At 43.4% G+C, this 12,488-nt stretch overlaps 1 protein-coding gene across 1 annotated transcript in view; it reads left to right on the top strand.

The window, feature by feature from the left end:
- Window positions 1-2,662, top strand: part of LOC118384842 (protein mono-ADP-ribosyltransferase PARP14-like) — a 29,594-nt gene extending 26,932 nt beyond the window's left edge. The window contains exon 17 of the mRNA XM_052520067.1: window positions 95-2,662. Within this exon, the coding sequence (XP_052376027.1) occupies window positions 95-378 (284 nt within the window). The 3' untranslated portion in view covers window positions 379-2,662. The remainder of the gene's footprint in view (window positions 1-94) is intronic.
- The last annotated feature ends 9,826 nt before the right edge of the window (window positions 2,663-12,488 follow it).

The following is a 12,488-nucleotide window of genomic DNA, read 5'->3' as shown; positions in this document are numbered from 1 at the left end:
GATGTTGAGACATAAATCCATTTGATCAATTCGGTATCATTGTTATATATATTTTTTTAAACTCTTTAAGTACAATATGTTTTTCTTCTTCCAGGTGCAGCTATCGGCAATGGATCATACTTTGCTGTGGACTCCAGTTATTCAGCAAGGGGATATTCTAAAGCTGATGCACAAGGGAACAAGTGCATGTACCTGGCCAGGGTTCTTGTTGGAGACTACACTCAGGGAAAAGCAGGCTTGATTTTTCCTCCTGCCAAACCTTCAGGGAAGGATGCCGATTTGTACGACAGTGTCACAGACAACACCTCCAATCCAACCATGTTTGTGATCTTCAATGATGTGCAGGCTTATCCAGAGTTCCTCATCACATTCCAGTAAATCAGATTTAACTACCTTCATTAGTATATCAATACTTCACAACAAATTGCATATGTCTGTGTGAAGGGTTTTAAAGGTATGTGGGTTAGTTGTAATAGCCATGGCTGAGGTTAGACATCCTTAGAGTAACCAGTGGTGTACAGTTGCAAAGTTGTATGGTATGTCATTTGATGCTGTGCAGATTCTGCAAAGAGAGAAGAAGCTACTGGAGAAGGGGTTGAGAGAGCTTATAGACTACCGTAGTGGAAATAGGGTCTTCATTGATGAGCAGGAGCAGAAGTTTTCAGAGTATCTCTTGAGGCCAGCTGATTTATGCCCACTGTTATCGAGGCCACCTCTCCGGATGCCTCCCAGCCCAGCTATCCAGCTGCCTCCCATGTCACCTCTCCAGCCATCTCCCATTTCACCTCTCCAACTGCCATCCAGGCCACCTCTCCAGCCGTCTCCCATTTCACCTCTCCGGCTGCCTCCCAGGCCAGCTCTCCGGCTGCGTCCCATGTCACCTTTCCGGCTGCGTCCCATGTCAGCTCCTGCCGCCTCCCAGGCCGCCTCTCATGCCGCCTCCCCGGCCGCCTCCCCGGCCGCCTCCCAGGCCGCCTCCCAGGCCGCCTCTCCAACCGCCTTTCCAGCAGCCTTCCAGGCCACCTCTCCAGCAGCCTTCCAGGCCGCCTCTCCAACCGCCTTCCAGGCCGCCTCTCCAGCAGCCTTCCAGGCCGCCTCTCCAGCAGCCTTCCAGGCCGCCTCTCCAGCAGCCTTCCAGGCCGCCTCTCCAGCAGCCTTCCAGGCCGCCTCTCCAGCAGCCTTCCAGGCCGCCTCTCCAGCAGCCTTCCAGGCCACCTCTCCAGCAGCCTTCCAGGCCACCTCTCCAGCAGCCTTCCAGGCCACCTCTCCAGCAGCCTTCCAGGCCACCTCTCTGGAAACGCCCGATTACTCTTCTGATTTCAACCCAGTTGATGTACACCCATTCAAGCACTCAGAAGGCCAAAACAAAATGTGCCCTGCCTAAAAAAACAGCTGGAAATAAGCAAGCCAAAACAAACCACACTGAACAACAACAAAACAAAACGGATTGAACCAGAAGAATCAGATTCCTCCAACGAGGAAAACTTCTGCATTGTGTTCATGGGGCACTTTAACAATTCCATGTCCAAGGAGGTCTGGTTGCAGTGCTGGAAATGCAAATTATGGCCCCATCAAACCTGTACCACTGTCACAACGGTGACTGATTAAGTGTCCAACATTCAGTCACACACCAAATAAACATGGCAATGTTGCTCTAATGGTCTCAATAAAGACATTCAATAATTAGTTGCATGTAATGATTTATGTACTTTTTCAATCTGTTACAATTCACCCCTAGCACTGTTACAACTAACCCAGACCACTCCTTGCATTTATGACCACACCATGCATTTGCAGTTTGATTTACATAATAACCACACCAATGTGTAAAGGACAAATGTAGGTTGTTTGTATCAAGTTTTGAACACACTAGCATAAACTATCTCTGAGAAACTGACTGAAAGGTGAGAAGTGTTACATCCATCACTGGTCTCCCCAACTATTTACTCCGTACATTTTCCCTGACACCCAAAAGTACTCGTTACATTTTCCAATTCACACACTTACTGTATCAAGAGAACATCCCCGGTCATGCCTACTGCCTCTGATCTGCTGGACACACTAAACACATATGCTTAATTTGTAAATGATGTCTAAGTGTTGGCGTGCCCCTGGCTATCCGTAAATAAAAAAGCTGTGCTGTCTGGTTTGCTTAATGTGAAGAATTTGAAATGATTCATACTTTTACTTTTGATACTTAAGTATATTTAAAACCAAATATTTTTGCCTTTTACTCAAGTAGTATTTTACTAGGTGACTTTCGCTTTTATTTTAGTCATTTTCTAAGGTATCTGACACGACTTCCGCCGAAGTCGGCTCCTCTCCTTGTTCAGGTGGCGTTCGGCAGTCGACGTCACCGGCATTCTAGCCATCGCCGCTCCATTTTTCATTGTTCCATTTGTTTTGTCTTGTTCCCCGCACACCTGGTTTACATTCCCTAATCACACTGCTTATATATATATATTCCTCTGTTCCCCCCAATGTCTTTTTGTAGAATTGTTTTGTTTTGTGCTTGTTGTATCGCGCCAGTCTGGTTTTTCACCCTGGGCATCGCCTGTACCCTATTTGGGGAATTATTGGTGAACCTTATTATTATATTATCAACGCTATTTTGCACCCGTCTGTTTGTTGCTCTTGGCTAATAAAGTCACCTGATCACCTATTCTCTGCTCTCCTGCACTTGACTCGAATGACCAGTAGCGAAAACCCTGACAGTATCTTTACTTTTACTCAAGTATGACATTTGGGAGAGTGTAACTGCTCTTTATTGACATATAACTTATCTTGCTTAGGGCCTGGGCCCGGTTGCATAAAACATCTTAAAGCATTTCTTTAAGATTACCAAGAAACACTCCGTGTGCCCCTGATTTAGCCCACTCAAGTAAAAGGTTATTTTTACGAATCCCTTTTGGCCCGACAGTCTAGGGGGGATGGTAATGAGACCCGTAACATAACTCATGCAAATTATAATAGTGACAAAGCAAAAGTGTGAACGAAATAACTACGACAACTGAAATCTACCGTCAAACTCAGGGTTTATTGGAAAACACCCGGTAATGGGGGGAGCAGGAAAAGGGGCTGAGCTGGACCCAAGGAAAGAAACATTTAAGTATTGAAAAACACCCCTAAGCTAGACTAGCCTACTTTAACAGCTAACTAACTAACCAAAAATACAGTGGGTGGTCCGCCCAGTTCTAACTAGTGTATTTAACAAAGTCTACCTATGGGTAGTGTATGCCCATGGGCGACTTGTCTTGGTTTCCCCTTTTCCCACCAGCAATCAAACACAAACACCATAACCAAAACAATACTCACAGGTGATGACAACGTGCTATGGAGGTGCTCAAACAAAAGAGAGGTTAATACACAATGAGAGAGTGAAACACAGAGACCTACAGACATGGCATTTCCAGAGAGATTGAGCTCTAGAGCAAATTACTGACAGGGTTTTTAAACTAAGGGAAATGAACTGTGAAAGGGTAGGAAACAGGAGGTGTGTCTTCTGATTGATGATTGGATTGGTGACTGATTGGGGAGTGATGATTTTCACCTGTGAGGGGAGAAGGAGAGAAAACAACACAGAATACATACACACATACACAGGATACCTGTATCCGTAACAGTTATTTAGGTAAGCATTAAAATGGGACCATCTTTACAAAAGAGGATGGCGTAATTGACAGAGACATACAACGTACATTCCATCCTCGGGCGCCGGACATCCTTGGACTTTCCCAACGGACATCCTCTAAAAATAACTGTTGTTTGGGGATACCCCTTATGTACAGTCGTGGCCAAAAGTTTTGACAATGACACAAATATTAATTTCCACAAAGTTTGCTGCTTCATTGTCTTTAGATATTTTTGTCAGATGTTATGATAGAGTACTGAAGTATAATTTCAAGTGTCAAAAGCTTTTATTGACAATTACATGAAGTAGATGCAAAGAGTCAATATTTGCAGTGTTGAACCTTCTTTTTCAAGACCTCTGCAATCCGCCCTGGCATCCTGTCAATTAACTTCTGGGCCACATCCTGACTGATGGTAGCCCATTCTTGCATAATCAATGCTTGGAGTATGTCTGAATTTGTGTGGTTTTATTTGTCCACCCACCTCTTGAGGATTGACCACAAGTTCTCAATGGGATTAAGGTCTGGGGAGTTTCCTGGCCATGGATCCAAAATATTGATGTTTTGTTCCCCGAGCCACTTAGTTATCACTTTTGCCTTATGGCAAGGTGCTCCATCATTCTGGAAAAGGCATTGTTCGTCACCAAACTGTTCCTGGAAGGTTTGGAGAAGTTGCTCTCGGAGGATGTGTTGGTACCATTCTATATTCATGGCTGTGGTGTTAGGCATAATTGTGAGTGAGCCCACTCCCTTGGCTGAGAAGCAACCCCACACATGAATGGTCTCAGGATGCTTTACTGTTGGCATGACACAGGACTGATGGTAGCGCTCACCTTGTCTTCTCCGGACAAGCTTTTTTCCAGATGCCCCAAACAATCGGAAAGGGGATTCATCAGGAAAAATGACTTTAACCCAGTCCTCAGTAGTCCAATCCCTGTACCCTTTGCAGAATATCAGTCTGTCCCAGGTGTTTTTCCTGGAGAGAAGTGGCTTCTTTGCTGCCCTTCTTGACACCAGGCCATCCTCCAGAAGTCTTTGCCTCACTGTGTGTGCAGATGCACTCACACCTGCCTGCTGCCATTCATGAGCAAGCTCTGTACTGGTGGTGCCCCGATCCCGCAGCTTAATCAACTTAAGGAGACGGTCCTTGCTGGACTTTCTTGGGCGCCCTGAAGCATTCTTCCAAACAATTGAACAGCTCTCCTTGAAGTTCTTGATGATCTGATAAATGGTTGATTTAGGTGCAATCTTACTGGCAGCAATATCCTTGCCTGTGAAGCCCTTCTTGTGCAAAGCAATGATGACGGCACGTGTTTCCTTGCAGGTAACCATGGTTGACAGAGGAAGAACAATGATTCCAAGCACCACCCTCCTTTTGAAGCTTCCAGTCTGTTATTCAAACTCAATCAGCATGACAGAGTGATCTCCAGCCTTGTCCTCGTCAACACTCACACCTGTGTTAACGAGAGAATCACTGACATAATGTCAGCTGGTCCTTTTGTGGCAGGGCTGAAATGCAGTGGAAATGTTTTTTGGGAATTCAGTTCATTTGCATGGCAAAGAGGGACTTTGCAATTAATTGCAATTCATCTGATCAGTCTTCATAACATTCTGGAGTATATGCAAATTGTCATTATACAAACTGAGGCAGCAGACTTTGTGAAAATTAATATTTGTGTCATTCTCAAAACTTTTGGCCACGACTGTACATATAGTGAACATCAACAGTTGTTGACCATTCATCTGTATTTGCTGAGAAGTCTTTTTGAAAGGTTAAACAGGTTCATTACAGTACATTCTCAGACTCTCCGTCCGGACATAACTCTTTGCACTCCCACACACACACCCAATGATCCAATTAGCTCTTGTGTGGAGATAGAGATAAACAGATCAGGGAGACACACATAGAGAGACAGAGAGATTTCATCAGAAGGTAAATACAAATTTATTTTAAAACCCTTTTTTATTGTTTTCTAAATCTTTAGTGTAGGCATTTAAACATATTACAATTCTCAAAGTTTACTATGAATGTATAGGCATAACGTTTTTTAAAACTAAAAATCTATATAAATCATACATATTATCAACACATAATACTACACTTTAGTACGCATTAAATGTTTATATGTAAAATTATTTTTTGCTATAAGAAAAATTGTTTTTAAAATGTATTTTGTTCATGAAAATACGGTTTTGCTCAGGGATCTCTCTCTCTCGACAGACGGACAGACAGACACCTCTTGGAGGAGAGATTTCTTTCATTGAATGTAAATTATTTAAAAACCCTTTTATTTTCTTCAAAATATTTAGTAATTAAATGCATACATATTACAATTATTATTTGGTTGTAGGAAAGATTCTAAATGTATTTTGTTCGTAGAAATAATGTTTTCAGTATGTTTCTCTCTGGTTGTAACCTGACACATTGTCACGTTCTGACCTTTATTTCCTTTGTTTTGTATTTATTTAGTATGGTCAGGGCGTGAGTTGGGTGGGCAGTCTATGTTTGTTTTACTAGGTTTTGGGTATTTCTATGTTTCGGCCTAGTATGGTTCTCAATCAGAGGCAGGTGTCATTCGTTGTCTCTGATTGAGAATCATACTTAGGTAGCCTGGGTTTCACTGTGTTTGTGGGTGATTGTTCCTGTCTCTGTGTTTGCACCAGATAGGACTGTTTAGGTTTTCGCACATTTATTGTTTTGTTAGTTATTTCATGTCTAGTTCCTTTATTAAAGAACATGAATAACCACCACACTGCATTTTGGTCCGCTTCTCCTTCACCACAGGAAAACCCTGACACACACACCCACACACAAACTTGATGAGAGACAGACGACCAGATGAATAGAGATCATTAAAAGTAAATTATTATTTCTTCAAAAATGTTAGTACCAAAATGCATGCATATTACAATTATTGTTTTGTTGTAGGAAAGATTGGGTCTGTGACCTCTCTCACTCTCTCTCTCTCCTAGCGTGTAACTTGACACCCGGCCTCACACACACACACACACACACACACACACATACTTTGAGGTGAGACAGAGAGCCAGAGTAAGTGTGACGCCCTGACCATAGAGAGCCTTTTTAATCTCTATGTTGGTTAGGTCGGGGTGTGACGAGGGTGGGTAATCTAGGTTGTTTTATTTCTATGTTGGCCTGGTATGGTTCCCAATCAAAGGCAGCTGTTTATCGTTGTCTCTGATTGGGGATCATATTTAGGCAGCCATTTCCCCACTGTGTTTTGTGGGATCTTGTTTATGTGTAGTTGCCTGTGAGCACTCCATAGCTTCACGTGTAGTTTGCTCTTTGTTGTTTTTTTGTGCAGTTCACTTCTAATAAAATGTCGAACCGATTTCACGCTGCGCTTTAGTCCGAATGTTATTACGACTATCGTGACAGTAAGAGATATTTCATTCAATGAAGGTAAATACAATTTTATTTAAATATCTTTAGTACCGAAATGCATACATATTACAATTATTATTAAACAATACTACACATTACTACACAATACATGTTTATATGCATATTTAAATCAAGAGAAGAGAAAAACAAGGCCTATTGTAACCCAAATCCCCGTCTTCAAGCTGTGAGGGCCTCAGACATGGTCTCTTCCACGCTGGATCTCCAGGGCCTTCCAGATTTTTTATGTTCTCTTTTCCATGATAGATCAACCTTGCCGTTATCCCCAAGTTATGTCTTGAGTACAGAAGGGACCATCTTCATAAATGTTCACAATGGTGGAAAAACTGCTGCACTTGTTTCATCATATCAAGCACACCATTAAAACAATCAGGTGCATCACAAAGAATGTCATCAATGGTGTTCTCATTGTGACCCAGACATGAAGGACACAATACACCTAGAATTGGTCGAGGAGACATGTTTTTTTTTGTGGTTGAGCTGTGTTAGACTTGTCACAGGACAAGTCTAACACTTACTTATACTCAGGCAGACCGGCCCCGGAAAATTACTTTTCATTTTACAAGGTCACTACCCAGCAGCTCCATAAGTTCACTCGAAAAATTCCCAACTGCTTCACATTTTTTCAAACACATTATATTTCAGTTTCTACAAAGTCACTACACACCAATCATCAGGCTATTGCTGCTTTACTTCGAAGAAACAGCTGCACTATTATGTTACTTAAGCACACCCTAAATAGCATGAGGACATCTGGACAGGATGTTCTTAAAAGGACATAAACATAAGACACAGAAATAACTCATCAATCACTTTTTGACACATACCGTATATTATATTCTCTCTGCTGAGAGTGCTATTATATGATACAATATCAGTACTTGTTGCATTTACAACATGTCTAATGAAGTGATAATGTCTCAGAAGCTGGTGTTTGGAGGATATGTTGTCACGTGTTGTTAAGCCAGAGACCAAGTCGAGGACCGGAAAATTGTGACAGTGTATCCTCCAAACACCAGCTTATAAATGTTATACAACGGGTTACCAACATATTCAAATAATGATTTAAATATTTTCATAAAATGTACTTATACATGTATTTATACTATTTAATCCTTCCACAATATATGGTCCCGACACAAATCCAGGGTTGCTACCCAAGCCGGCAGGTCATTTGTTCTATTGGTTCGGTTGCCGGAGACGTTTTGTTCTGTATCAATGTCCTTCGTTCTAAATGTTCCATTCCCATACTGGCTGCCAACGTTCTTATCCCTTGCTTGCTAGCTAGCCAACTAACTTACAGTCACTGTCACGCCCTGATCTGTTTCACCTGTTCCTGTGATTGTCTCCACCCCCTCCAGGTGTTGCTTATTTTCCCCAGTGTACTTATCCCTGTGTTTCCTGTCTCTCTGTGTTTTTTCCGTACTCCTTTTGCTATTCTCTTATGATAGTTTCCCCGATTTTGACACCTGCTTGACTGTGGACTACTTTCCTGCCTGCCTGATTATCCTGCCTGCCCTGAACTTGATTCTGCCTGCCCTTTGGTACCTTTTGGACTCTGAACTGGTTTTGATCCTTTTGCCTGTCCATGATCATTCTCTTGCCTTACCCTATTAGATTAATACATATTGTAAGACTCCAATCATCTGCCTCCTGTGTCTGCATCTGGGTCTCACCTTGTGTCATGATAGTCACATCAAACAGTACGGCCAGAGTAACAACAGTAGCTGCATTTGCGTTTGTTTAAGCTGTTTTCTAGTGACATTTATTTGGACACGTCCATAACAATGAGCTAATCGCTAAGCGCGATGTCGCCTGGTATAGAAAATGTGTTCTCTCGTCAGGACACTTTTTTTGTGTTGTTGGAGCTATCCAACAATACAGCTAACACAATCACTTCGAACTGAAGCTGGAAAGACTACAAACTAGCTGCACTTCGTTTCTTATTACATTTTTTTCAAATTTACATTTCTTTGTATATACAGTGCCTTGCGAAAGTATTCGGCCCCCTTGAACTTTGCGACCTTTTGCCACATTTCAGGCTTCAAACAAAAAGATATAAAACTGTATTTTTTTGTGAAGAATCAACAACAAGTGGGACACAATCATGAAGTGGAACGACATTTATTGGATATTTCAAACTTTTTAAACAAATCAAAAACTGAAAAATTGGGCGTGCAAAATTATAACAATAACAAGGCTATATTATATACAGTTGAAGTCGGAAGTTTACATACAACTTACATACAAGATTTTTACAAAAGTTTATTCTAGTAAAAAGTTCTTGTCTTAGGTCAGTTAGGATCACCACTTTATTTTAAGAATTTGAAATGTCAGAATAATAGTAGAGAGAATGATTTATTTCAGCTTTTATTTCTTTCATCACATTCCCAGTGGGTCAGAAGTTTACATACACTCAATTAGTATTTGGTAGCATTGACTTTAAATTGTTTAACTTGGGTCAAATGTTTCGGGTAGCCTTCCACAAGCTTCCCACAATAAGTTGGGTGAATTTTGTCCCATTCCTCATGACAGAGCTGGTGAAACTGAGTCAGGTTTGTAGGCCTCCTTGCTCGCACACGCTTTTTCAGTTCTGCCCACACATTTTCTATAGGGTTGAAGTCAGGGCTTTGTGGTGGCCACTCCAATACCTTGACTTTGTTGTCCTTAAAACCTGCTTGGGAAAGGGGCCAGTATTTTCACCACCGGATGAAAAGCGTGCCCAAAGTAAACTGCCTGTTACTCAGGCCCAGAAGCTAGGATATGCATACAGATTTGGATAGAAAACACTAACATTTCCAAAAGTGTTGAAATAATGTCTGTGAGTATCACATAACTGATATGGCAGGCGAAAACCTGACTAAAATCCACCCAGGAAGTACCATTATTTTGAAATGGGTGTTTATCCATTGAAAGGGATATGACCCAGATTGCGTTCCCTATGGCTTCCACTAGATGTGAACAGTCTTTAGACATTGTTTCTGGCTTTTATTCTGAAAAATTAGGGGGAATTACTACTATGAATGAGTGAACCGTGGAAAGTCCCAGAGCTGTTTGGTGCGAGCGCGCCTTTCGTTGTTTTTCCTTAATATTGACGACGCTATTGTCCGGTTGAAATATTATTGATTATATAGACAAAAAACAATCTGAGGATTGATTATGAACATCGTTTGACATGTTTCTATGAACTTTACTGGTACTATTTGGATTTTTGGTGATTTTTGCCTGTTGTGACCGCCTTTGAGCCAATGGACTACTGAACAAAACAAAGGTTTTTGGACATAAAGAGGGACTTTATCGAACAAAACAAACATTTATTGTGTAACATGGAGCCTTGTGAGTTCAACCATATGAAGATCATCAAAGGTAAGTGATTAATTTTATTGCTCTTTCTGACTTTTTTGACTAATCTACTTGGCTGGAAAATGTTTGTATGGTTTTGGGTGCTGGGCGCTGTTCTCCGACAATTCCATGTTTTGCTTTCGCCGTAAAGCCTTTTTGAAATATGACACAGCAGCTGGAAGTTGCAAGAAGTTAAGCTTTATTTTGATGTAGTACACTTGTGATTTTATGAAAGTTAAATATTTATAATACTGTATTTTGAATGGTGCGCACTGCAATTTCAACGGATGTTGTCGAGGTGTCCCGCTAGCGGCACGCCTGTCCCAAACAGGTTTTTAAGAAATTTTGCCACAACTTTGGAAGTATGCTTGGGGTCATTGTCCATTTGGAAAACCCATTTGCGACCATGCTTTAACTTCCTGACTGATGTCTTGAGATGTTGCTTCAATATATCCACATAATCACCAGCACAGCCCAGTGCGGTCTGTTCCACCCCGCACTACGGGCTACCGGGCTATGGGGAGTATCCAGCCAAGACAGGTTGTGCAGGCTCGGAGCTCGAGACCTCCAGTGCGCCTCCAAGGTCCGGTCCGTCCGGTCCATCCGGTGCCTCCTCCATGCACCAAGCCTCCTGTGGTTGCCCCACGCACCAGGCTGTCTCTCCGTCTCCTCCCTCCAGGTGCTTCCTCCTGTCCAGCACTTCCAGGGTCTCCCTCCTGTCCAGCGCTGCCAGAGTCTCCCTCCTGTACAGGGCTTCCAGAGTCTCCCTCCTGTCTAGCACTTCCAGAGTCTCTCTCCTGTCCAGCGCTGCCAGAGCCTCCCTCCTGTCCAGCGCTGCAGGGGTCTCCCTCCTGTCCAGCACTGCCAGAGTCTCCCTCCAGCTGCCAGAGTCTCCCTCCAGTCAGGAGCTGCCAGGGCCGCCCGTCAGTCAGGAGCTGCAAGAGCCGCCCGTCAGTCAGGAGCTGCCAGAGCCGCCCGTCAGTCAGGAGCTGCCAGAGCCGCCCTTCACTCCGGCGCTGCCAGAGCCGCCCTTCACCTTGGCGCTGCCAGAGTCGCCCTTCACTCCGGCGCTGCCAGAGTCTCCCGTCTTTTCGGGGCCCGCTGAAATGGTCCCCAGTCCGGGGTCGGTGGCGAGGGTCGCCTCTCCAAAGGCGCCACCGAAGTGGGCACCAACGTCCCGCGCCAGAGCCGCCACAGCGGACAGATGCCCACCCAGACCCTCCCCTATGGGATTAGGTTTTTTGCGGCTGGAGTCCGCACCTTTGGGGGGGTACTGTCACGTCCTGACCTTAGTTCCTTTTTATGTCTCTGTTTTAGTTTGGTCAGGGCGTGAGTTGGGGTGGGCATTCTAGGTTTTGTGGTCTAGGTTTTGTATTTCTATGTGTTTGGCCTGGTATGGTTCCCAATCAGAGGTAGCTGGTGGTCGTTGTCTCTAATTGAGAACCATACTTAAGCAGCCTGTTTTCCCACTATGGGTGTGGGTAGTTGTTTTCTGTCTTTGTGTGTCTGCACCAGACAGAACTGTTTTGTTTGTTCCGCTTTGTTGTTTTTTTGTTCTAGTGTTCAGTTTCTTTATTAAATTGATCATGAACACATACGATGCTGCACCTTGGTCCTCTTCACCTTCTTCCACCTACGACAACCGTTACAGCGTGAGTGTGTGTGCAAATGTTAAGTGTGTGTCTGGTGATAAGGCAGCTCTCTGGATGGTTTTGTTGCCCCAGAAATCCCTCTTTTCTCTAGCCTCCCACTGTCTCTGTCACATCCCATAATGCCACACACCGTTGACTGCTATACTCCTGGAAGCGGCTGGAGATCCGGGGGCCAGGTTCCTCTAAGCGCTCTCAGTGTGGGGCTTGGCACACTCATGGTGGATTCTGCTGCTGGCACAGATTGTGTGTGTCTACCCCCTTAGTGTATGGATGATGTATGTGCTCTATTTATTTCAGTCGCAGTGTATGCTGTGTCATAAATCTGTTCTTTAGTGCCATGCAGATTAGTGTCTTCATAGCAGGAGACAGTAACTCTACATCTGTTTTTCCAGTCACTTGAAAGTTGATGAAAGTTCAAAGCCAAATTTCAACTCTAAAACG

Source organism: Oncorhynchus keta, chromosome 6 (assembly GCF_023373465.1).
Source record: "Oncorhynchus keta strain PuntledgeMale-10-30-2019 chromosome 6, Oket_V2, whole genome shotgun sequence".
In the NCBI taxonomy this organism is placed as follows: Eukaryota; Metazoa; Chordata; class Actinopteri; order Salmoniformes; family Salmonidae; genus Oncorhynchus; species Oncorhynchus keta.
Note: the sequence above shows the minus strand (reverse complement) of the source record. Positions and strands in the feature narration are given on the sequence as shown.